General features: G+C 40.6%; 1 protein-coding gene across 1 annotated transcript in view; it reads right to left on the bottom strand.

The window, feature by feature from the left end:
- bmp1a (bone morphogenetic protein 1a) overlaps positions 1-27,818 on the bottom strand; it is a 63,898-nt gene that overhangs the window by 10,011 nt on the left and 26,069 nt on the right. Inside the window, 12 exon segments of the mRNA XM_078251607.1 lie at positions 352-477; positions 1,310-1,490; positions 2,474-2,634; positions 4,505-4,630; positions 4,879-5,074; positions 5,729-5,874; positions 6,305-6,421; positions 8,056-8,158; positions 8,273-8,388; positions 10,161-10,285; positions 22,359-22,464; positions 22,912-23,090. Coding sequence (XP_078107733.1) covers positions 352-477; positions 1,310-1,490; positions 2,474-2,634; positions 4,505-4,630; positions 4,879-5,074; positions 5,729-5,874; positions 6,305-6,421; positions 8,056-8,158; positions 8,273-8,388; positions 10,161-10,285; positions 22,359-22,464; positions 22,912-23,090 — 1,682 coding nt within the window.

Genomic DNA, 27,818 nt, shown 5'->3' with positions numbered 1-27,818 from the left:
GTTGTTTGCTTCTTTCATCACCAGTCAAATTGGCTAGAAACTTCACAATTTTACCCGCCAAAGTTAATTTTTACCCGCATTTGGCGATCGGTGGGTGTCAATTTAAAGCCCTGTATGGAGCTACATACACAGCATCTAAAAAACTAGAAAACACACTCTGAAAAATAACTAAAACTAACATAAACTAAAATGAAATCCAAAAGTCTAAACTAAAGTACAAATTCAAAACTATTATATACCCTTGGTGCAAACATATCAAAGAGAAGTAAAATGTTGTCTAAGACGATTTTCTGTCATAACAGACAACGAAGTCTTCTGAATCTGAAAAGACAAGAGTTTGGAGTGAAATACCTTCTTTGCAGTCATGTTTGTTCTCATGCAGCACAAAGCCACTCCTGCACTGACAGCTGTAGCTCCCGAACGTGTTGACGCACTCATGTTGACAGCCACCATTCTCCTTAGAGCACTCATCTTTGTCTAAGGAAGTGAAGAAGGACACCACCTTATTAATTTATGATCTGCTCTAGCATTTTAGACACAGATATGCTAGTAATAAAAACGGTCCAAAATTATGTCAAAAAGAGACGCACAACTACCACAAAGGGACACAAACCGACTACAAAGAGACGCAAAAGGACCACAGAGACCCAAAACAAAACTGACAAAAAAGAGAGACAACACGACTACAAAGAGACATAATCCCACAAAGAGACACAGAATGTATGGGGGAAATTGCATTTGTTTTAAATTAAAAAACGTTTAATTTGCTTGAGGAAGCCTAGAAGTGGGGCGTCGAGTCGCCCTCTCCTCATTTGCATAAAGTTGAATCAAGCAAACTCTATGCAAATGAGGAGCGGCTTGCCGCCTCTCAAAAACTGACGAAAATCTTTTAAACTGACCTTTGTCGATCTGAAAAGAAGACAGATTCAGCAAATGCTGCATGGCCTATTTCTCGCTTAAAATGTTTTCAGAAACACGTTTTGGTGAACTATTTTCGTAAAATACGAGATTGTATTCCGCACGAGCCGCCATTTTGGTCGGTTTTGAAATCCCGGAGCAGCCAGCCCCACGTGACGCGTTCGTCCAATCAGCTGCAGCCATCGCGGTTGTAGGAGGGTGTAGACTGTTTTCGTTGCTCATCAGTGGTCAGTGAAGAGAAACTGGTGGCGAGCTCACTAGTGTGCAATGCAGCGGGGCGATCCCATCCGTGAAAACAATGCGTATATAACCATAAGTCTTCCAAAAAGCTAGAGAAAACACTGAAGTGACTGACTGAGAAGCTGTGCACATCACTGTCAAAAGGACTCACCTGAGAAGAACTGCGCTTTAAAGCCCTTTTTGGACACTGTGTTGTCAGATTTGAACTCAATGCGCATGTTGTTGTACTGGGAGGTGATCGCTTCTGGTTTCTCTGCCCCACAGAACTTCCCATGTAGCCTTGAATCTGCTGACAGCCCACTGCGCACCTCCACGTAGTCGTACTTACAAACCTGAGCGGAGAAACAGAGCATGTGAAGAGGCTGTGACATTTTAATTTGGTTTTAAGAGGAGACACTACAGGCAAAAATATCAGTTTTTAATGTTAAGGGTTGGGCTATTTTGCTTGCGTAACATGTCTCCTTTCAGACTAGAGGAGAAAAAACATCTTTAGGTGTTTATTTTACTACAATTTGTCTGTGTGTCTGTAAAATTGTGCTAAATTCACCAAAAGTTTGCATTAGATAATGCCTCATTTGCATATCTACACAACAAATAATTATCTTAATATAAGTAATTAACTGGGGAAATTTCATGGCGACATATGCCAGTTAAAATGTTTTACCCTTTACACTAGTGTCTATTTTAAAATCCATATGTTTAAAGGTTTTGTTCTCAGACTCTGAGCCATGAGTCTCCACTCACTTTCATTCCTGTCTAGATTCTGTAGCTGTATCCACAGGGCTTTGTTCAGATATCATTCACAGCCTGATTTACTTAACATTTTATACCTAAAAACGTGGCGTAAAGGGATTTTTTTTTTTGGCTGTTGACAGTATTTTCTGATTTATGGAGTGATAAAAAGACATATGTTAAAACCTTTGACTCTAACACTGTCAACAAAATGAACAATACTTTTGAACCTGGCTTTATCTAGTGTTCACATCTCTGTTCTGGAAATATATACAAATGAGTGCATATTTAGCAAGATAATGCCTCATTTGCATATTTAAACATTTCCAAAAACATGTAATACAAAAAAAATAACTTTATAAGTTAAGTAATAAATCGGGATGTTTCACGATGATATCTTTTAGTTGAAATATTTTCCACATTCACCTGTAGTGTCTCCCTTTAATTATGAAACACAAGGAGGAGAGGAAGAGTGTGTGCAATGACAGAGAGAGAGAGAGAGAGAGAGAGAGAGAGAGAGAGAGAGAGAGAGAGCACAGAACAAACCCACCCCGCGCTGATTCAAAATAAGCCCAGTGCTCACGTCATTGCCCTCAGTCTCGAAGACGTCAAAAAGCAGAGTGATGCGGTACTGTGTGGGGGCAACCAGCTGCCAGATGCAGTTCTTGTTCGGGGGGTACTCTCGGGGCCAACCCGGGCTGGTGATGGACCCGTTCAGCTTGGTGATAAAGCCACCGCAGGCAGCTAGACAGAAAACACAACATGGGTGGAGACTTTGAATGGAATTGAATTGAACTGAATTCAATTGATTTGAATTTGAATGTTGAATGTATTTATTACAGAAACACAACAGGTGAGATTAAAGCTATAGTGCGTACTTTCTGTCTTCCCCCCATGAGGAATTCTAAGTAATGACTGTAACTGTCGGCACATCCACACGACACAAGCGTGATTACCGCACCACCCCCACCCCTCCTCCACACAGCTTGTAACCAAGGAGGACACGGAGGATTCAAATAACATGATGGACTCTTCAGAAGAGGTCATTATCTTCGCTAGATTTTCCTGCGCTAGAAAGTCGCCGGACGCCACAATCTTCTGAACATAGCCATACTGAGAAATCCAGAGAGAGTTGTGTGGAGCTGATAGTCTTAATTAGCTTTGTAGCAACTCATTTGGCAACGGCTTGAATGTAACGGACATTCATTAATATCAAAAAGATACACACTAAAGCTAACCCCTAGGGGCTTATAGAAGGAATCTCACCTAAGGAAGAGAAAACAAATGTATGATTCAATTCAAAGTTTTATTGTCATGTGCACAGTAAGGAAACAAGTTTCCCTGTACGATGAAATTCTTCCTTTGCTTTCCACATAATGTCAAACAATGTAAGATCTACAATATATACTACAAATATACAAAATAAAACCATTTTCCAAGAGTCTCCAAGAGTCCTAAAATCGACAAATTAAACACAAGTAGGCACTGAATAAAAAAAGAAACAAGCATATGGATATGGTTGGCTACATAAAACAAGAAAGGCATAAAATAAATTACAAGAATATAGATAAAATGACGGACAAGGACAAAAAGTTTATAGCTTGACGCAGACGTGCACACAGAAAAATAAATGATATCATCAAATGTTTCAAGAGGACATGTTCCCGCAGCTGAAATTAAAAGCTCTGAAATGTCCTTTTGTGTCCGGAATAAACCCGATTACTGCCTGACCTGCCCATGAGGACTCAGGCAAGCTTTGTATCGGTTACGCAATACACGCATGTTAACAACTGGTGTTACCCCCCAGCTGGCTATTTTTAGCTGAATTTATTACGTTATTAGATGCGGACATAGATGAAATGTTGGAAGGGCAAAACTACAGTACTTTTTTTCATTTGCCATACGGATGTCAGGTACCAGTTTCTCTTTGTTTCTCTGTATGTACAGTAAATGCAGCTAATTTGCTTGTTTTATTTTTTTATTTTTACGGCTCTATATTTTCTACAAAAGCTAAAACATATAGTGCTGCAAAGATGAATCGATTGGTTGTCGACTTTTAATTTAATCGGCAACTATTTTCATAATCGAATAATCTGTTTGAGTCATTGTTTATAAAAAAAATATTATTCCAGCCTTTTAAATGTCAATATTTTCTAGTTTCTGTACTAAAAACAAGACATTTGAGGACGTCATCTTGGGCTTTAGGAAACACTGATCGACATTTTAGAGACCAAACAACTTAATCCAGAAAATAATCAACAATGAAAATAATAGTTACATTAGTTGCAGCCCTAAAAGAAATCTACTGCATACGCTGAATATTGGTGCACGAAGCAAAGCTGTAGTGATAGCTGACTTTCTCAAGGGGCGGACGAGATATTGTACAGCTTGTATACTCAGAGTTAGGTCCTCAACAACAACGTATCATTTGAGATCAAAATAATACTTGTATTGATGTGACTCAATTCTTTAAAAAGGTAGTTCCCGGCCAGCACAAGTATCACTCTTGGCATCTTTTCTGGCTTTAAGAATGACTGTACTTATTGTGTTTGGGTGGCTCACTGCGTAAAGTGTGTTAGCATGTAAATTACATGGTGAGCAGGGCTGTACTTACCCTCACAGCTGCGCTTGTCAGCAGCCAGCTCATAGCCCGGGTCACAGGCACACTTGTAGCTGCCTAGTGTGTTGACACAGCGTTGCTCACAGCGACCGTTGTCCGGCTTGGAGCACTCATCCATCTCTGAAAACACAAAGATATGTTAGGACCCTTTTTGCCGGCCCCCCTGGCTCGGTGGCTTACAAGAAATAAAACCCTCCAAAACAACAGCGGAGCCAGGCAGAGATACGGTGAAAAGTGAAATATCTGAAACAAACTTATACCACCGTAATGTTTGAAAGATAACGACAGACAGAGGGTTTGAGGTTACATGTCAGATTAAACAGATGTTGACATTCTCGCTAAAGAATTTACAACCCTTAACCTCTGACCTTTGAAGAAGTTGGCAGCAAAGCCGGCCTTGTTGACCGAGCCATCTGAAACAAATTTCATCCACAGCTGGTTAGAGCTGGTTTTGATGTCGTCTGGCTTGTCGTATCCACAGAAGCGTCCCAGTAGGGGACTGGTTTCAGAGTTTCCATCGCGCACCTCCAGGTAGTCATAGGCACAACTGTCATGTCTCTCAATCTGAGGAAGGGTCAGTGGGTGTGATGTTATTTGAGGTTTATGTGGAGGATCTAAACCAAGGACCAATGAAGCTACCAAACAACTCACTATTTTTCTTTTAATGTGTCAACTATCTTTATTCATCTCTTACTGGGATGTTCAGGAACACATCAATCAACATCAATGTAAATGTGCCGGGGTTAGCAAAACATCTTATTTACACCCACAAGTCCCAACACAAAAATCTCCTTATTTCCATTTGTGAAAGATATATGCAATCAAAAAATGCATGTATATCGAGTATTAATGAAACATGATTAGTTAAGCACACATTAAGAGAAGCTCTCATTATCTATTAATCGGCAGATTAATAATTTATTCATTTTGAAGCCTTTTTTAACACCGAGGCCGCGGGACTACAAATGAAAAATAGCCTTTGGGCTAATTCTGGCATTTTAAACCCATGTATAATCATGCATGTTATTCATTTGCACTGTCCCCTTCTTAAATAAACTGAATTGAATTAGTGTAGTAGTATAAATTACAAATACTAATGACAAATGCCCCTCATCAGAGAGCAAAGTGATCTCCTTAAATTGGGTTTTTTTGAGGACAGCAAATAAAGTCAGACAAAAACATTTGAATTAATAAATAACAAAAGGACTGGTGCCTTACCTCAAAAGACTGGAAGGTAAGGCCGACGTGGTAGCCCTGGGCTACAGTAACCTTCCACACGCACACTTTGTTGGGCCTGTAGTCATCTGGGTAGTTGGGGGACTGGATCTGGCCGTTGTCTTTCTTCACCTCCCCACCACAGATGGCTGCATGGGACAGTAAAAACAATAAAAAACCCAATACTGAGCTCCCTTGATAGCAATATCATCAGCACAGGCCTTTGAGAAAAAAACGGAAAAAAACGTGTGCTTGCTGTTCTGATTTACGCAATGTGGATTAGCTGAAATGCCTCCACCAGCAGCTCCCCCCCCCACACACACACACACACACACACACAAACACAAATCATCCCTTTGCACAGCCTGGAAACAATGGAACCGAGTGTGAAGGCCGGCCAAAAGTCTGATTAATGCAGCGTAAAGTGCCTGACACATCAGCAGTAGGGGAGCCAAAAGCTGTGGATATTACTGCAGCCTCTAGGCACATTGTTGGATGTGTGACCGGCGGCCATGCTTTCAGTCAGCTGAGCGGCACGCTGGAATGGGGTGCAGCGAGGTCGGGGGAATGGGGGCTTACCCTCATAAACGGCGGAGAAACCTTTTCCCACCCAGTTACTGCTGCTGCGGAACTCAATCCACAGTCGGCTGTCGGTGGAGATGATTGGCTCAGGCAGCTTATCGCCACAGAAACGACCTGGGTGACAGGTGGAGACACACACACACATGAACCAAGATCTGATTATCACGACACCTGCGATAAGATAAGATAAGCAAAGAGCTATAAGAATTCTACATAAAACTACCTACAGAGAACCAACAACCCCATTATTTATTAAACTAAAAACACTGACATTTCAAGATTTGATAGACTACAAAACAATTCAAACAATGTTCAGAGCAAATAATCAACAATTGCCTAGTAGGATCCAGGGGCAGTTTCAACTGAGAGAGAACACACACAAATTGAGAGGAATCTGTATATTCAAAAAAAACACCAATAAGAACAAAAATAAATAATATAAGATGAACCTTTATTGAACCACAAGACGAGAAATTCAGGATCTCTCTGAAATTCCTCTACACAGCTCTTTACTGCATAGAAACTAAACACACGGTGATAGCATAGGAGGCAAAATAAGAGACAGAATTCAAAAAACAGGATAAAAATAGAAGAACTAAACAATAAGCACCTTTCATATTCTGCAAATTCCTATACCGTATGTCCTAGGTATAGATGAAACTAACACATGTGTCACATTCTACCTTTTTCACCCATCATAACTCTGCCTTTACCCTACAGTTTCAGTATATAACGTGCATATTTTTTATTTTAACGAACAAGTTTAGTTTAGTTATCACTACTGTAGTCCTTTTTCTTTCATGATGAACTGAATATCTTTGAATTTTGGACTATTGGTTGGACGAAAAAAAGATATTAGAGATGTCACCTCTTTGTGGTGAATTCATCGAGACAATTCAGATGAATCAATTTAAGGGCAACTTTGTTTGTATTCAACCTGGACTCTATTTTCCCATGTTTGTGTGTCTGTGACACAAGATAGATGGGAACAACAATCTTTGAAATTGGTCCAGTTTTAAGTAAGAAACCAGCAGCAACGTAACATTAATGGGCATTTGTGCACCTTTTCTTTCCACTGAAAGTTCTGTTTTTGCCGCTGACAGGCTCAGATTATTCTTCCAAGTGTCTGACAACATTATGAAAGGATCCCTACAGAGATAGACCTTTTTGTTAAAGAGTAAGATCCTTTTTGTTTAACATGAAACAATATCAACTATCAAAACGTCTAGGTTCGTCTTTCCACTGTTCCCACAATCACCACTCTGGTTTGGTTGAAATAAACCCTTAATTCACCCATTTACATGTGGAAATATGCTGGCTCTATACACGCTAAAAGTACTGATTATTTACATGGAGTCTGGTGGGTTTGGTGATGGTGATTTCATGTAAAAACAAAAAGGATTTTACTCTTTAACACAAAGGTATATCTCTGTAGGGATCCTTTCCATAATGTTGTCAGACACTTAGAATAATAACCTGAGTCTGTCAGCGGCAAAAACAGCACTTTTAGTGGACGGAAACTGACACATGTGCACATTTGCCCTATAGGGTTACATTGCAGCCCGGTTCCAGCTGCTAGTTCCAGCGTTCTCGCTCAATACTTGACCAATTTCAAATATTTGTGTTCACTTTAGTAACTTAAGACACCAATGCATTGGAAGATAGGATCCAGGTTGAAAAATACCAAAATTATCCTTTGAATAAATCTTTAGTTGCGGCCCTAGTGCAGCACTCTTGTTCAAACTGACCTTTGAGAGGCGCCTTCCTCCAGTATCCATCTCGGATTTCCACATGGTCGTACCAACACAAGTGGCTCCTGTACAGATCCATGGAGGTGAAGTTCAGAATGATCTGAAAAGATCAAGAGAGCGTGATTATTGACACGGTTATATAAATAAGTAAGTAACAGAGAGCTTTTTTTTAGCCATCACAATGTCAATCTGGTGCTTTTTCATATGCTCATACCTTTTCCCCTGGTGTGACTGATATTCTCCAGATGCAGTGCATGTAGGCTGAGTATCCATTGGGGAAGCCAGGGGAGGAGAAGTTCCCGCTGCTGTCCTGCAGACTGTCCCCACATCCTGCGCACAAACACACGCACACCGGCACGTAAGGCCTGAGCCATAAGCATGATGCGCTGCCAATTAGCATCCGCGTGAAAACACCTTAGACACTAATTCAAGCCACACACACACACACACACACACACACACACACACACACACACACACACACACACACACACACACACACACACACACACACACACACACACACACACATCAGCTCTAAAGTCAATCCCCTGAAAACCTCACTGCAGAGACAGATGCTTGATGCTGGAATTATAAGACCCAATGTGAAGTAAAGGGCAGCTCTTTTATGTTCAAAGGCACATCTGCTGATAATATTCGCTCCGCAACTCCGCGCCTCACCCCTCCCCTTCCCCCCCACCTACTCCAGATGATGATTACACAAAGGAATAGGAGAGTGTGAGACACTTTCTCTGAGCATCGTCTGAAAATAAACCTGGCCCACTATAAATAACCAAGCCCTCTGGAGGACGTGATGCATTATGTACGCCTTGCCAGTAAAAAAAACAACAACAACCACCCTGAGTTGGACTGGCAAAACTAAAGTGTGCGAGGACTGATTCCAAACACCGTGCACAGCCTCGCGGAACAACTGAGCGAGGCTCATGCCAAATGGGGGAAAGATGTGTTTAATTAAAACAGAAGAGAGGAAATGACCGAGAGAAGATTGTATCTTCAGATGTCCATCTTGAGAACTGTGCATGCATTCATTATTACTCTGTGTTATCTTTACCTCGGGCTGCGTTCTGAAGGAGTAAGTAAAACATCCCCCCCCCCCCCACCTGCTTCGCCTGACTGTTCACATTCATTGCTTCCCTTGAGGTTTGTGTGTAAGCAATAAAACGAGGAGCCCTGAGCTATATGTTGTGTGTAATAATGCCTGGCAGAGGTTTGTCAGTACTAAGCTGTTAACAAGCTCTCAGGCACACACCGGGGATGACAAATCCTCCCAGGAATGCCGCATCAATGGGAGATTCGTGGGACATTTCTAAGTTTTCTTTTTTCCCAACAACATGTGGAGACTCACCACCTCATCCCCCGCGGTATGCGTCACATCATCCAGTCAGTTTCCTCCTTGCGTAAAGAAAGAGACTTGCACAGACACATATGATCCATGTAAGGTTTAAATTTCCAGTTCGGCACTGAAAACCACAGCGCGTGGTCCAGCTCTGGTGACCATCACTATGTTTATTCATCGAGCAAGTGAGGCTGACAGCTCAGCTATCCTGGCCCGACCTGCAATTAACTGTCTGACATCAAATCTGTTCAGCAGAAGGCTGTTCTCAACGTACATCTGTTAATGCTATAAATTATGTTTACTTCAACAGGGTTAAATCCTCTCTCCCTCCTTCCTGGAATCATAAACAAAGCGAGCGCTTCGGAAAAAAAGTGCCAGGATTATGCAACTGTGCTCGGTTTTACAATGCCCATGCTACGATGTGCGGACATGAGCCCTGTTCCCGACAATCGTTTTAATCGTTGTCTTTTCTCGCGACCAGCTGTTCCTTTTGCGTCTATCTGGGAAGAAGTGATGACAAACTTCCTGTCCCTGGGCAGTGTTTAAACTCCTCCCAGCTTGGGAGTCTCGGACGCTGTAGCCAAGGGAAGGAACCACACCACATCAATAGTACATGCTCGGCTATTTCCACACAGGAGGAGCTGCAGACCTCTCTCTCGCAGGGCTGTGTTACACACACGTGCAAAAATAGAAAAAAGGAAAAGGAAAAACCCATTGCAGACAGCATCTGTCATTTTGGTCTTACTGGAGCATTTGTAGAGTTTGCGTGCCTGTGCGATATCCCCTTTGCTCAGTCTGGTTCTCTGTCCAATGGGTGGTCGCACTCCGTTCACATCGTAGCGTGGCAGGATGGTGTCCAGGAAGATGCCTCTGTAATTCAGCAAGAGAGACGGACATTAATGTTGCATGAAACCCAGGCGGCATGCACACAATCCTGTATAACTATTCCAACATGCACGCATGCCACGAAACATGCTTGCTCAAGAATTAAGTGACTTACCATCGAACACTGCAGTTCAATCACTGTCAACATTATTATTACCCGTTTCTAAAGGATTTGAGACTTCTAAATGCCATGATTGATGGAAAGGAGTACTGCCAGTCTTGGCTAAGCCAAACAAAATCTGGCTGTTGTGTAGAAAGATACAGCAAAACCAACAATCAGACAAGATGGGCACGGAGGGCTCATTTTCACATTCCCTTTGGATAAGCTTTGTTGTGAACCTGGAAGCTCAGAACAAACATGTATGCATTTGCTACTATAAAATGTCTAAATTAGAGATGTTCCGATACTGGAGGCATTTCCAATACTGCCTAAAATTCTAGTATAGGTATCGGTGAGTATGCAAGTCTATGCACTGATCCATTTCCATGTAATTTAGCCCCCCAAAAACTACTTTAAAGTAGTTAATTTATGTTGACTGTCAAACTAGATAATGGAAGAAAGTTCAACAATGATAGCAATCATATCACATCCATACAGGGTTAGTAGTGTACAGCTGTTAAAGCGCACTGGTATCAGATCGGTACTCGCTATCGGCTGATATGCAAGTTCAGGTATCAGAATTGTAACCTGACGCGCCAGATGGTTTGTTAACACAGAACTAGGAATAGACCGAGTATTGGCCCTGGACGATTATCGGGCGTTTTTTTTTGGCAGTTTGCAGATTATCTGTATCCTGACAAGATACATGTTCGTGTATGTCTGATCTCGGTGTATGTCTGATCTCGGTGTATGTCTGATCTCGGTGTATCGCGAGAATCCAGCTGTCATGCAAGGTAATCCGAATCGGTATCGGGAAGGGAAAAGCGTTATCGGTACATCTCTGGTCTAAATACATTTGTGATTTCTGATGTAGAACCCACATGCCTTCAAACAGACACTTTCTTTCAATCGCATCAGACTTATAAACTCTTTCATACATCAATCTATCCTGTTGTTAAACCAGCTACATTAAATCCAGTGCAATATTTATTCAGGGTTACAAGTCTCCAAGACCTTGTCTGTGTGTATGTTCATGTCATTTTCTGTTATACATGTATGCTTTGTTTCCTTACTTGGGTGTTTATGTCACTTGTGGTAATGTTTCATGTATGTCCTTTGGTGTTATTCATCTCTGATCTGTATGTATGTCTATGTCCTCTTTTTTATACGAGCTACCCAGGGATGTGAAAAGAATTTCAGCCCTAACTGACAATAAAGTTGTATCGTATCGTATCGTATCTCTAATGAAATCTGCCGACATTTCTTCCAGGTAAAACAAACAATGCCTGTAATAGACAGTTTGTATTGAGATGCGTCACCAGTTAAATTGGACAGCACGAGCATGCACGCCCACACCTGTGTGGACACAAGAGTGTTATTATCATGATCTGGAGCCACCTGCTTGCACTGCAATAAAATGAACATCATTAAGACCATTAACAAAACCTCTAACACTCTTTTAATCAGTAACCAATCAGGATGTGGCTGATACACTTTCCCCCTTGACCCGTCATCACTTGTTACTTGTTAATGAGGTACATTAGATCAGTGATGTTATTTTAAAAACACAAAAATGAATCACTGTGACTCTCCTTTATGCTTTCTTGATCCTGTGGACTCTTTTAAAAATCAGTCAAAGACATACCCTTTTTAAACAGGCTTTTGCATGACCTGTCTGTGCTTTATTTTGTATGCATTACTTTATCATTTTAATTGTGTAGTGTGTTTTGAATATGGATCATCTTGTATGTTTTATGTATACCCTTTGTGATTTTTAATCTGTGATAAGCGCTCCATAAATACATTTTACTTAACTTACTTTCTCTGCTCTCAATTACCATATGTTCCTCCATCTACCACCAACATATCAATGTAATGTAAGTATGACTGTGTGTGTCTGTGTTTTATTAGTATAATTATTATTTCAAATCAATGGTGTGTTTACTTTCTGATTCTTTCAGATCTTCTCGTCTCTGGATGATATGCAACAGATGGACAGATGTGGTCACTTATCAAACCTCAGCCTTTGAGGTCGGGGATCGCACACGGTTTCCAAGGTTAACATGACATCATTCTTCACACACGTCTGTCCTGCAGATGGACCCAAACTAAGAGCTTTAACCCTTCTGTGCGATTATAAAAAATAAATTGCAGAAGCTGTGAAGGGACGTGAACAAAGTCCAAAATGAGAACTGTAAATTACGACTAGGTAAAGCATCTACGTAGCTTTAAAAAAAAATTAAAAATGGCGTTGTTCTGTGATAAGGTCCAGGAATTTTGGACTGGGATACATGATAACCTATGTCTGATTGCAGGGACCCAGGTTCCATTCAGCCCAAGATTTATTGTTCTGGGAGATGGGTGGTGGGTGGAGGTGTTGGGGGGGAATTTGATGTGTTCATGTTGCAAGTTGTATGTTTTGTATGTTAAAAAATAACAATGATGGCGGAACAGAACAGTAAGTACAGGAAAACTCTTTTCCCACTGCTGTCTCACTTGACACTTTGCTAGTTTATCATCACCATTTTTCTCTCTAAGCATTGGCGAGCAACGGCCTGGCTCCCTGGCCGTTCCCATGGTGACATGCCTATCAACGCCAGGCATGTGCAAACAGAGCAGCCTGAGCTAACAGTTTAGACTCTGCCTGCCCGTCTGTCTGTCTGTCTGTGAGCTTCCAGGAGCCCGTATGCTGGCTGTCGGTGAAAAAACGCCACTGCAGCCGGTGTCAGAGCACACAAAGGGCACACTGGCAGGTCTCTATTTGACTTGGCATTGCTCCATGCACCAGTGCTAAAAAAAATATCTCTGGAGCAAAAGGAGGGGGGCCGGAACAGTCGTGGTTCGGGTTACTGGTAACACACCCCAGACAAAAAGCTTGGGGATCAGCCCTGCTTGTCCCCAGGAGACACAGCAAAACATCAAACCAAGCCATGAAATCTTCTCAACAAGAGGCCCCGGCTTCCCACGGTGATTTACTGTAAAACACTGAGCAAACACATCGGCTAATAATGGGGTTACAAAGAAAGACACTGGCACAGGTGAATCAGCCAATCAGCACTCAGGAAGTGCTTGGAATGACTTGTGAAAAGCTAACAGGAGCCCCTTGTCTGCTAAAATACAGCTCTGTCAGACATTCCTCTCTCATGTCTTAACAGTCTTACTGATCAACACAGTTCCACCAATTAGGAAAGCAACAGAGTCGAGAGTCGGAGTGAAAAAAGAACAGGGCGGATTACCCGACATAAACATACTTCAGGGCAGGGCTGCTGCATTGTGCAGCGGGCTGCAGTGCATACCACTAATTTAGAAGATCATGAGGTTTAGTCCAAATCTTGACCTAAGAGTGACAGCAACTAAATGGATATCCTGTTTTTAAGTGCTGAGCTGACTGAAATCCAATATAAGATAAAACTGTCCTCTAAAAAACACTTTTTTTTCCTTTTCTTTTTTAAACCTGCAGTGGACTTTGTTCAGGTTCCCGTATACATAAAAGAGAATAAAGTTTCATACCAGATGTTATTATATGCCGGTCCGTGTACAATCTGTTCTTTCTTTTAAACCAATGAAAGGATAAACAGAAATACCGTTAAAAAAATAAAAATGGTTGTCTAAATCAAAAAACAGAGAGAGAGAGAGAGAGAGAGAGAGAGAGAGAGAGAGAGAGAGAGAGAGAGAGAGAGAGAGATATTTAACTTAGTTTTTTGTTTAGACAACAAAAAACTGAAAAACGGCTTTTTCAATCTTTCATTTTTGGTTTAAAATGGAAAAATCATGGTATTTTGGTTTATGCTTTAGTTGGTTTAAAGCTTTAGTGCGAAACTTTTTGATATTAATGAATGTCCGTTACATATAAAGCCGTTGCCAAATGAGTTGCTACAAAGCTAATTAAGACTATCAGCTCTACAAAACTCTCTCTGGATTTCTCAGTATGGCTATGTTCAGAAGATTGTGTCGTCCGGTGCTTTTCTGAAGAGTCCATCATGTTTTTTTAATCCTCCGTGTCCTCCTTGGCTACTAGCAACTGTGTGGAGAATGGGTGGGGTCGCGTGCACGATCATGGAAGGCTTGTATCATGTGGACGTTCTGACAGCTTTGCTGTCATCACTTAGAATTCCTTACGGGGGCGATAGAAACGACGCAATATAGCTTTAAATAAAAAATCTAAGTACCAAAACGTACACGCGTCTATGCCTCTCCGTTCCCTCATTTTCCTGTACAATACTAAACAAAAAATGTAACCAAATCAACATATGCAAAAGATGGTGCAATATTTTATTTTATTTCATTCTGTGTTACGTTCATTCTTGACATTCAGTTTGGATGTACGGGGTCACACAGGCATTTCTGTGCCTTGGCCTACACCCAGCCATAGCCTTCATTTAGACAAACCAGAATCTGTTTGCCACAAGAGCATGGCAGTCGACTTTGGAAGAGGCCTTTACACTGAGAGAGTAACAGGGCATGGGAAAGATGGTGGTTGAGAAAATGAAAATATATATATATATCCTCGCTTTTTGCTTTGACTCACATATGCCCAGTGGTGGAATGTAACTGGAAAGTACATTTACTCAAGTACTGTACTTAAGTACAAATTTGAGGTACTTGTACTTTACTTTCTACATTTCAGAGCGAAATATTGTACTTTTTACTCCACTACATTAATTTACTAGTAGGTTACTAGTTACTAGTAGGGGTGCACGATTCAGAAAATGTCACGATTCGATTCAATATCGATTTTTAGGCTCAAGATTCAATTCAAAAACGATTCTCGATTAAAAAAACGATTCTCAGTATGTAAATGTAGTTACTTTTCCCATGTGATTGCAGTAGACACACAATTTAAATGAAAAGAAACACAACAAATTAAATGTAGTTTGATATTACTTTATATGTCTTCATACAAAAAAAAACTTTTGCAACTAAAAACTGCAACGTGCCAAGCTTTGGCCAGCTTTCAAATACATTTAATTCAAGTATAAAATAAAACTGTTAAATAAAAGAGCTTTTCGTTCAGAGTTCGGTGGGAGTTTAGAGCATTGAAAGAGAGTGCGTTGGTTGACTGGCATGTTAGGTACTTTAGGTTGTTGTTTGTCCACGTCTTTAATGTTAATCTCTGGGTGATGGCGTACCATGGGAGTTCTCAAGTTTGTGGTGTTTCCAAAATACTTAACTTTCGCTTTTCAAAGCCTGCATATAGCATGATTCCTATCAAGTTCCGTCTTCCCCTCGAGGTTATAAAAGCCAAAATGTGCCCAAACTCTCACCTTCAATGAGGATGGAGCAGGTTGAATAATTCTTTCTGTGAGGTTTGCCATTGTTTGCACAGACTAAACTACTTCTGCTGCACTCGTTCTTCTTTTGATTATGACAAGAGTGCCCAGGCGTCAGTGTGAATTCAATGCAGCGCCATCTATGGGAATGGCTAAAACTCATTTCAGGACAATAGTATACACGCCATTACAAAACGAAAAATAAATAAATATGTATGTATATATATGAATTGCTTTTTGGAATTCTATGAATTGATTTTGAATCGGTAGAGCTTGAATCGCAATATGAATGTGAATCCATTTTTTTGCACACCCCTACTAGTTACTTTATAAATTAAGATGTCTGCACGCAAAACACATGTAGTTTATAAAATGCAATGTATTATTATAAATTAAACTACCCAACAATATAGTGGTCTAAAAGTACATCTGAGATTGGGCGCCTAGGTAGCTCACCTGGTAGAGCGCGCCCCCATATATAGAGGTTTACTCCTCGATGCAGCGGCCGCGGGTTTGACTCTGCCCTGCAGTCCTTTGCTATCATTCTCCCTCTCTCTCCCCTTTCATGTCTTCAGCTGTCCTATATAAATAAAGGCCTAAAAGGCCTAAAATTTTTTTTTTTTAAAGTACATCTGAAATGATTAGCCGATTGAACACTTGACGGAACTGTTTTGATCGTTTCCAGTTTCTAAAATGTGAGGATTTTTCTGCATTAAACTTCTAATACTTTAAGTACATTTTCCTGATGATACTTACATACTAATACTAAAGTAACATTTTCATTGCAGGAATATTACTTGTAACAGAGCATTTCTACAGTGTGGTATTAGTACTTTTACTTAAGTAAAGGATCTAGATAATACTTCTTCCAGCACTGCGTGCACCCATAGATCACATCATACCCACTCTGGCTTACTGAAAGCTGCTATAGATATAACATTGCATAGTTGAAGTGACCTGCAGCTGTCTGAAAGGTTCCCAAATGTGTTTATCTATGCAATTGAAGTGAGGGTCAACATGCAGTTTACATCCACAAAAGTGAAGTCACATCCTGCCAATGACAGCAGGAGGTAACCATAATATTTACACGACTCAATGTAAAGTTTGGTTGTCACGGTCACAGAAATGATTTAATGTGGACAGGTTGTCAAAAAAGCAAATTTGCAGTGAGCGTAGCAATGCTTTTGTAATAACAATGATGACTCAGAAGCTGAATCTGAGTCAACTTCTCCCAAGAGGTCTTATTTTTGGCTTCTCAGTCACCCAGCTGGTAAATAAGACTTCATATTAACCGCAGGCTAAGATGAGTATGAGTGCCATGAGGCTTTTATCTAGTAAGATCTTTGCCTCTGATGCCACAACACCCCTGTGTAGTGCTGAATGACAGCACCACTCCTGGAAAAGCTTCCTGTAACATCTGACAGGGAGTTAGGAATGAGGTCAGCTGGCGACAAAATGAAGTGTTTAGTAAGTGTGACTATAGGGCTGGGTACTGAACTTCAATACTTTTAGGCACCGACCGACTTGCCTCCATAGTATCCAAAAATGCCTTGTCATTCATTGCCATATTTTAATAATAAGGACCCAAATAAGGAACTCTGGTTTGAAATCATCCGGGATATTTATTCAATGGAAAAGTTGACGTACCGACTAAAACTCAAAAGGACATATCCATGACAAGAACTGGAGAAATTGGATTGAATACATAAAAAGTGATGCCAACAAATAACTGGACTGTCTGACAATGACTATTCACATGCCTGAAATGCCCCTGAAAATGTTTGTGTTTATGTTGGTTACATATTGAAATTGTAATGGACATAAATGATTTGGATGTACGTTTGTACATGATGTTAACTAGGGCTGGGCGATATGGAGAAAATCAAATATCACGATATTTTTGACCAAATACTTCAATATCGATATTGCAAAGATATTGTAGGGTTGACAATTATTGCTTTCCCAAAATATTTACACAATGAGGTTTGTGATAAATAATCATCAGTAATGTGTATATAATAACTAAGTGGGTAAAGGCAAATAATAGAACAGCTGGAACAGTCAGAAAATGCCATCACTTTACTGTAATGCAGCTCGTAAAACCAGGAAAAGACAACACTTATGTCATATTACGATATTACAATATCCAAAATCTAAGACCATATCTAGTCTTATATCACGATATCAATTTAAAATCGATAAATTGCCCAGCCCTAATGTTAACTAAAACTGAAAATAAAAACAAAGTTTAAAAACGAACTCTCATCAGCGTCAGTAAGCCAATAAGCATGCAGCATGCTTGTACCAAGGTCTAATAATGTTTGCGATTGGCTGTCTAACGTTAGACAGCGTAGAGTCACACAGGAAAAACTCTATGACACGTACAAAAGCGGGGCTCACGTGTGTTTGTTGTTTCGAGCTGCAAAGATTAATCGATTAGTTGTCAACTATTAAATTAATCGCCAACTATTTTGATAATCGGTTTGAGTCATTTTTTATTGTTACAGTAAACTGAATATCTTTGAGTTGGGGACAAAACAAGACCTTTGAGGACGTCATCTTGGGCTTTGGGAAACACTGATCCACATTTTTTTTTACCATTTTCTGATATTTTAAAGACCAAACAACTAATCCATTAAATCGAGAAAATAATCGACAGATTAATCGACAATGAAAATAATAATTAGCTTGTTGTATTTTGAGCTGCTTGACTACAGTGTGTGTCACATGTAAAGCAGCTGAAAAATTTAAAATGGAACCATAATTTTTGTAATTTCATTTTGTTACATACACTTATATATTTTATAAAATTGGTATCGGAAAACGTTCAGGAACCATTATCGAACCAACCAATATCAAAATGTTTTGAACCATTCCCAGCCCGGTGAGAAACATTTACACTTCTGCTTTTACAAACCGGACTTTGGAAACATGTTGCATAGAGATGCAACATGTTTCAATTATTCAACTAAGTCAACACCAAATTTGGTTCCATTTGGGTCTCCACGGTTATTTACCAACTGTCCAAAGTCTAACGTTGCACAAATCTAGAGTCATGTGAATGTGTTTACTGAGCCTGGGGAGCTTTAGACATTTGGCAGAACTTTTCCTTCATATGGGGGAAAACACAAGGGGAAACATTAATTGAGACGATAAAATGTCTGCTCCTCCATTCCTTACCATATGTAGGTCATTATTAGCGGTTGGCCTGAACTGTGCTAGGAGTGCAGACGACATTTAGTAGCAAGGTATGTATTATAACACCTGAGTGCTATGAAGGGGCTTTGCAGCAGACATAGGAAAGAAATATGTGAGTCCCTGCAGTAGCCTAGAGTGAAAATAATGCAACTAATCACTAGAGCCCCTTCAAAGAGCCTTTAGGAGCATAATGAGGTGGTTCATGGTGTGAAAGCAACACTTTTACAAGAAGCTTCACAAAGCCCTGAAAGTGGCGCACATTTTGTCATGATTAAGCAAGGCTACTGTTGCTGGGCTAGCTCAGCCCTCGGACTGATGCTGCTTTACTGGAGCTGCTGCAAACGCAGCAGGAACCGAACAGAGGAACCTTAATTTGAACAGCCTGTAGGAAGGAGCTGTGCATTCATTATACAGAAATCAACATCCATCTGCTATAGATTGCTCTGGTACAGGGTTTTTCCTGCATAGAGGAATTTTTGGTGACAGTGAAAAATGTCCATCCCAGTTTCGCAACGTCCAAGGTGACGTCTTTAAATATCTTGTTTTGTCAGTCCAAAACCCAAAGATATTCTCTTTAATATGATATAAAACAGAAAAGGAGCCGGAAACCTTCGAAATTGAGAGGCTGAAAACATAATTTGCCATTTTTGCATGAAAAATTACTTTAACAAGCTATCGATTATCAAAATAGTTTGCCATGGGTGCCTGGAGAGCTCAGTTGGTAGAGCGGTCGCCCATATATAGAGGTTTACTCCTCGATGCAGCGGGACCGGATTCGACTCCGACCTGCGGCCCTTTGCTGCATGTTGTTCCCCCTCTCTCTCCCCTTTCATGTCTTCAGCTGTCCTGTTGAATAAAGAACTAAAAATGGCCAAAAAATAATCTTAAAAAATAGAAAAGTTAGCCATTAGTTTTCTAGCGATCGACTAATCAACTAATCGTTGCCGCTCTAAACCAGACACAGTCAGTCTTGCTACAACAAGCAATTGCATCTTGTCCAAATATTACATAAATCACATTAGTGCTCCTTTCAGTCTCCCTTAAGCAATTGTTACAGTTTTTTCCGATCGCTATGACAATTCTTTCAATACTTTTAACAACTTTCCTAAACTCTTAACGCACCAACACACCTACAACACACAATTGACAGAACAGTTCATTTCATTCTCAAAATCACACATTGTAAACTAAACTCTAACACTAATTTTCAAAATACAATAATTCACTAACACAATACACTATGTCCACCAAAACAATGCAAAATGTCTCAAAATCAAATAATTCTTCCAAAACACTAACACATGTTCTCTTCCAACAGGAACATTTAGTCAATCATAGCACAATGTCATACAAAACACTAACATCACATGGAATTATAGAAACTACATTATTTGATATGTGTCAGGTCTGCCCTTATACAATAGACAATAGTATATTGTATCGATCATAGATTGTGTTTTACACTGCAGTTTCTCTTGAAGCCTCCCTACATTTTTGTTTTGTTGGGTTTAGTAAATGCATGCATTTTGTTTCTTTTAATGCAGAAATTCAATACAAAAAATGAATGACCCATCTCAGAGTAGCTTTACAGAATGTACGGCTTACTGTATGAAAAAAAGAAGACAGAGACAGAATTGTCCTAGTACTCGTCTTCCTCTCCCTCTTGCAGCAATTTTTCTTACTTTCTTTGTGTTCATCTTTATTGTTCCTTTTCCAGACAAAATCAGCCCAAATAGGTCCTCTTTTACTGTATGTACTACAGTAACATCTGGTCATGCGATTGAAAGAACCTCAACACCTGAGTGTGTTTCCTAGATGTCAATCAGCTGTGATCGATCTATTTGCATAACTTCAATCAGCTGTTTCTCAGTAGCAATGGAACAAAATCCAGGAGATATATTTGGGTTTCAATTTACAATATGAACAGCTGTTCACTTTGACTTTAGCCTATAAGTTAGGTTTAGAACATGATGTTATCTGTTCTGACATACAGTGTGAAAGCATTTGTAAATTGGTCAGTAAAAATCCGTTGTTTTGGTCTTGGTGGAGCTTGTGTGTAAAAGAAGTTCAAGCATATTAAATTTGTGTTAACTGTATGCATTTTGTGTCAAATCAACAAGAAATGTGTTAGTTGTATAGCCTACACAGATGGATGTTGTGTTAACTGTGTTAAGAGTTTAGGAAAGTTGTTAAAAGTATTAAAAAAACTGTCATAGCGATCGTAAAAAACTGTAAGAAAAAAGGAGGAGAGTCCTTGGCTCAAAAAAGAAGCTTTGTGTAAGAGCTACTTTATAAATATCAACTAAAGACCCACCTTCTCCCAAGAAACCAGTTTCTATCTCTGTGGACTTGAACTCAAACAGTGAGGAAACAATTCAGTTCCAAGACAGACATTCAAAGAACAGTGAGCCTTTTCTAAACTCAGTGTCCTCAGGCTACATGCTAGCAATTTATTATTGGGGAGAATTAAGTTCCATTGTTCTCTTTAGGAATCCTGCCACATTACTCAGCAGCAGCCCAGCGACACAGACCTGGTGCATTACAGATCCATATACTCATAAAACTGAGAGCAGAAATGGAAAATAAAGATAGACTGTAAAACTAGTAGATGTAGCAGCAGTGACGTCACCCATTGGTTTGTGGGCTGCCGTTTTGAAGCCTTGAGTTTGTCAATACGGCTGTAGCCATCTAGTTTTTTGCAACCGTTTCAATGGCGCTGCGTAAAGCTAAACACTTAAGATGGAAAATTGCTGATTTTGAACTCTTCTGAAGCAAGCTGTAAACGCGGTTCTCTGGGTACTGGCGCCATTCATCTGCATGTAGAGCTGAACAGAAAATCTGCTAACTTTCTCTTAAGTTATAAGCTAGCGCTAGCGATATCTAGCTAGCTTGGTTGGCAGAACGTTGAACAAGACATTTTTAGGCGACCAAAATGTTCCAATTAACTTTGATGTAGTAAAAAAAAAAAATCACAGTGAGAGGGTCAAGGTTTAAGATAAAAACATGGACAACACCCAAAAACAAGTTCAGGTTTATTTTAATGTACACAGTGTTAGCATGGTTAGCATTGCTAAGCCTCTGTCCTAAATGACAGGTCCTAAAGCTTCCCTTGCTTTGTCGTCTACTTTAAAATAAATGGGGCAATAATTTACCAAATGAACATCATGCTATGTTGAAGAAGACTTGAAACTAGCGATTGAGACCATAAACTCATTATGAAAATGTTTACTGAGGTAATAAGTGAAAAGTAGGGTCACTTGCTTATTGACTTCTATAGAAACAGACTTCTTTTTGGGAGCCAGTAGAGTCGCCCCCTGCTGGAAATTAAATTGAAAGCAGGTTTGAGGCTCTTCAGCATTGGCTGCACTTTTCAGGCCCGGAAGCTTCGTCCATTATATTTACAGTCTATGAAAGCAGCTTCGTCTGACGTGATCTAAGACTAGTTTTCATGTCTGAGGGGGAAAAGAGTGCAACTTGGCTTGGGTCCTACCTGGAGAACGTATTCCTGGCATAGTGCATGATACTGTCAAAGTCATAGACTTCTCCCAAAGAGTCCACCTCCCCCGGCTCCATCTTCAAGAAGTTATACTCTTGTCCTGTGGAATGAAAAAAGCACAGTTGAAATATGAAGATGAGTCATAATGTCCAACCTTATGTATGTATGCATTTTATGTCAAAGGGGAATACGCTTTTACTCTTTCGGATAATGAGGCTACAGATACAAGACACAGGCGATATATTACAGTGATATTTTTAAGCATTTTAGGATGTTTCAACTTTTGATATTTCACAGATACAAGTTTGAAAAGCTGGCCTGGATACTGACTGTCACGATCAGCTGTTTATATGCCGTTGACCAGTTCTATAAACACTTGAAGGTTGAGGATGAGCGTATCCCACCCTTGGTGTGTTTTTTTCTGTTTTTACCATCTTAGCCCAGACTTTCTGTGTGTACAAATGTTTGTTACTTTTATTATTTTGTCTCTTTTACTGCATCTTTTCCAACATTATTGCTTAGGGATCGCTAAGACCTGGACTCCTACCTGGTTGAATGTTGTCCCTGATAATGCTGACATGTTCATCTCGGTCGGGCCGCGTATGTTCGTGCCAGAATCCAATCACATGACCCAACTCGTGCACCACTATGCCAAACTTGTCGCAGTTTTTCCCAATGGATATGGCCTGAGGGCCCCCTCCACGACGACCCACATAGGAGCAGCATCTGTGAATCAGCAGCCAGACACACAGAGAGGCAGTGTTAACAAAGCCAAAATATAAATCCTAAAACACACTCAACTACATACATTAGAAAAAAAGTCTTAGGAAGAAGGATGGATAAACATGGACATTCATGGGAAGATATTATTGGAAATGTACCCTGATTAGATATGTTAATACACCCTCTCAGAAATCCCACTATGATAGGAATCCTCCTATATGTTCGAGGAACTGTGGTAACCAACATGCAAGTCTCGCATCGCCAGACCTACCTCCAAAGCGCTGCAGAGGAGGGTCTAGCTAGTCCACACAGCATTCCAGATTGGGAGAAAAACATGCTCTGGTTTATTGGCATTTCTTTAAACCAATCACAATCGTCTTGGCGGCAATACGCGCCGGACACAATGACGGTGCCTCTGCAAGATTGCCTCGGGAAGGAATTGTTTTGGTGCAACATGTGCTCGTTCAAAAGTTATTTTAGTCGTGAAAGAAAAAACTCAGATTGGACAGATAGTCTAGCTAGCTGTCTGGATTTACCCTGCAGAGATCTGAGGAGCAGTTAACCATAGTCTTCGTAAATCAACCAGAGTTTAGAATGCCAACATTTCCGGCGGCACATGAACAATCCCAGAAATTAAGCATCGTCGATATAGACTACCAACATGCAAACCACTAGCATGGCTGCTTCTTAAGTCTCTTATTTGATATCTCCTTGCTGCTCTGTCTCCGTCTCAAAGTTGTTATTCCTGCCCGGAGGAGCTAGGATGGAGGATGGAGGAGGGAGGAGCTATGAGCAAGGATACACAAAAGCAGCTGAAACCGGTTGCTAACTCCGCCCATACAGCTGACGAATTCACGTGATGCTTCAGAAGAAAGGACGCCTCATCCCTCTAAAAACACTTGTTTCCTCTCTCCTCACATGATTTCCTCGTTTCGCTCCAATGGATGGATGAACGTCACAATAAACATTTGAAATATGGAAAAGATAACAGCATTTGTCAATCATAAATTGGAGCAATTTTATGCACACTGGGAAGGAAAAAAATGGATTCACTATGTAATGCCCCATAGGACTGCTTTTGTTTTCACAGATCATTATGTTATCATTATTATGTTGTAGGGAAAAGACTACCCTAACTAGTCATAGTTCTCTTTAATTTTATTTTACTTCCTTGTGTCGGTATGTATGTACTTTTGAAATGGACAATTTTCAGATCGGTATCACTCATGTCAATAAAGTGGTCACACACAGTAGCTAAGCTATATGCTGTGGAAATGTTTCACACTAAATGCAAAAAAAAAAAACCAAAAAAACTCTATGCTTTTGCAAATTAAAAAAAAACACTAACAAGCAAGTGGAAACTACAGAGAGGCCAAAAAAAATTATGTTCCCCAGGAGAGAAGAAGGAATGTGTCTCTGGCTCTTTCCTCGCTCCTATATTAACATGCTCTGTGCATATATAACGGAGCTCGTAATGAGAGCAACATTATCTCAACAACCTCTGGTCCATTTTACAGGAGAGCTGTACGAGGCGACCCCGTCATCCACACACACAGCAGCGACATTCATTCATCCGTCTGCCAAAGCAAGTGCTGAGAGGGATGGTGGGAGCTGGCTGGCTGCAGCGCTCCGTCTCAGCGTGACATGAAAGGTTCAGTGTGGGAGTCTGAGTGGATGGGCGCACACATCACGGCCCTGTGGGCCAGACAGCCGCTCTCTAATTACTGTGAGCCAGGCCAGGCTCTCCTGAGATACGCCTTGAACTTTGCACAGGGCAGATGGGGGCCTGCTGAATATGCAGCAGAGCTGAGCGTTCCCACTGCTAACCGCTGTGGATAATGTCATCCCTGTTGCTCCAGAGGCCAGTTACCAAACTAAAAATGGCTATCAACAGTTGGCTGAAGAAAAAAAAAACAGCTCAACTTCATGAGCTACATCCACTTTCTTTTTTCTTTCTCTCATCTCCAGAGCCGGTTACGTGTGAGTTAGTCTATATCCACGATGTTCCACTTCCGGGATTGCTCCGTTACCGCCGGAAATTTCACTGGATGTCCTTTTTTCCGGCCGGATGTCCGTTACCTTCCTGTTTCTTTGTGTTGGCATTCTAAACTCCAGTGGATTTCTGAGGACTATGGTTAACTGCTCCCCAGATCTCTGCAGGGTAAATCCAGACAGCTAGCTAGATTATCTGTCCAATCTGAGTTTTCTGTTGCACGACTAAAACTACTTTTGAAAGTACACATGTTCCACCACAACAAGTTCCTTCCCGAGGCTATTTTGCAGCGACACCGTGGCTCCGTCTGGTGCTTAGCACTGCCCAAGACGATTGTGATTGGTTTAAAGAAATGCCAATAAACCAGAGCACATTTTTCTCCCATCCCGGAAAGCTGTGTGCACTAGTCCATCAAGCTAGCAGCACAGGGAAGTGGAGCGAGGTGTGTTTGATTTGACTATGAGTTAAATGTATAGATTTTATTGTAAATGCAGATGTTGTAATGTGGAAACTTCTCTTCTTCTTCTTCTTCTTCTTCTTCTTTGTGTTTGCTTCAGTTTTCACGGTTCTAAGATGACTTCAGTGATTAAAAGAAAATCTGCACCAGTTAGAGACTCTCTGCCATTCTTTTAGATTACCAAGGGCTGCTACACTGTGGCTCCAGAGGCCAGTTACCAAACTAAAAATGGCTATCAACAGTTGGCTGGAAAAATAGCTCAGCTTCATGAGCTGCATCCGCTTTCTGTTAAGCTGTTTGTGTTGAATGATACATATCAGTGGGAGAGGTACACTGTGTGTAATGAAATAATGGTTTAAGTCTGTGCGAGGTTCAAACATGGGAACATTTTTAGGTTTGTGTTTCTGCTGGGATCCTCTCTAATGTCTCCCAACAGGCCTCTTTTCCCTCAAAAATCTCAAATGAATAGGTTCCACCAGGGCCAGGTTCCAAGTGCTTTAATTTAAAAAAGATTTAATCATTTAATAAAAAGAGCCCTGCACGTCCAAACAGGTTGTTAATAGTCGCTAAGCAACAACAAGAGCCACAACCAGCACTTCCCCTGAGTATCTGTTTCACAAGAAACACTGAGCCGAACTTCAGTGACTACAGTACGTTTACATACACATAATATTCCAGTATTGCCCTTATTCCAAAAAAAGACAATATCGACCCACTAAACTGGGTCGGCGTTGGAATGTTTGTGCATGTTCAAAAACCTGTTGATATCAAAGTCTTTTATAATGTTTAAAAGTAGCTGTGCTTCTCCTTTTTTTCTTTTGGCCATGCATCTCTACCACAGCCCTGCAAACGGTTGGCTGCTTGGTTTGTGTACAACAACCATAGCAACGCACAGAGCTGACCTGTAAACGGCAAGAGGCCGTAAACTGTCACAAACTGCAGTAAAAACCCTGATTGAGACGCAGATTCTGAATGTGCTGTATGCACGTCCAGAGAATGCTTCTAAAACCCGAAAAGTATTGGCATATCCCACATTTTTTATGCCTACCATACACTAGAAGACTCTGAAAAGATTTTGAAAAGACTCCATCTCACATCTAAAGACAATCTGTCATAATGTCACTGAGGTTTTAGTCACAGACTAGAATATTTTGCAAAGATCTTGCAGGGTCACAGTTTGCAAGATTTTGAATTAACTTTACTACCAAGACTTGAAACTTACGCTAATATCAAACGTGTTTGATTTTGTCGGAACGCCAAGACGGGAAAGACTGACTTATGACAGCTTATACTGAGTTTTAAGACCACCTTACACCAAGCGATTGAGACAACGGGAGAGCTTCCCAACTCTAGCAAGACTCTGATTTTGGAAAATGTGTCCACAACAGTGGAATCGCTTGAAAAGTCCTTTGGTGTAAGGTCGGCATTAAAGCTATAGTGTGTAGTTTCTGTCTTCCCCCCATGAGGAATTCAAAGTAATGACAACAACACTGTCGCTGCATCCACATGACACAAGCGTGATTACCACACCACCCCCACCCCTCCTCCACACTGCTTGTAACCAAGGAGGACACGGAGGATTCAAATAACATGATGGACTCTTCAGAAGAGGTCATTATCTTCGCTAGATTTTCCTGCGCTAGAAAGTCGCCGGACGCCACAATCTTCTGAACATAGCCATACTGAGAAATCCAGAGAGAGTTGTGTGGAGCTGATAGTCTTAATTAGCTTTGTAGCAACTCATTTGGCAACGACTTGAATGTAACGGACGTTCATTTATATAAAAAAAGTTACACACTAAAGCTTTAATTGGAAAATACTATATCTGGAAAAAGGCCTTATTCGGAATATCCAAACGGAATATGCTGTATACATGACCCGTATCAAATTCGGAATATTGTCACATTTGGAATAATAGTGGAATATTGGTGTGCATGTACACATACTCAGGGTTATGGAGTAAATCTCTCTCTTGAAAGCAATTCTGTACACCATGTTTGACGCAAGTGTTCAGTGACTGATGGCAGTGTGAAGATGAGGCACAGGAAAGCGTTCCTGGCCACTGAACAGCCAGCTCTTTTAGGACTGGTAGGGGGCTGAAATAACAACTCACACAGAGACTATGATCAGAGAGGATGAACAATGGTGACAAGGCTGCCGAGCAGGAAAGCAAGGAAAAGTACTTAGGCGCTAAATAATTAGGCGAAAGATAACGGCGGCTCAGCAGAGCAGAGGCTGAGCATTCAGTTCCATCACGTGGGAGCTAGAAACACGAGCCACT

The sequence above is a fragment of the Sander vitreus genome, chromosome 5 (genome assembly GCF_031162955.1).
Source record: "Sander vitreus isolate 19-12246 chromosome 5, sanVit1, whole genome shotgun sequence".
NCBI classification, from domain to species: domain Eukaryota; kingdom Metazoa; phylum Chordata; class Actinopteri; order Perciformes; family Percidae; genus Sander; species Sander vitreus.
This window is presented reverse-complemented; position numbering and strand designations above follow the sequence as displayed.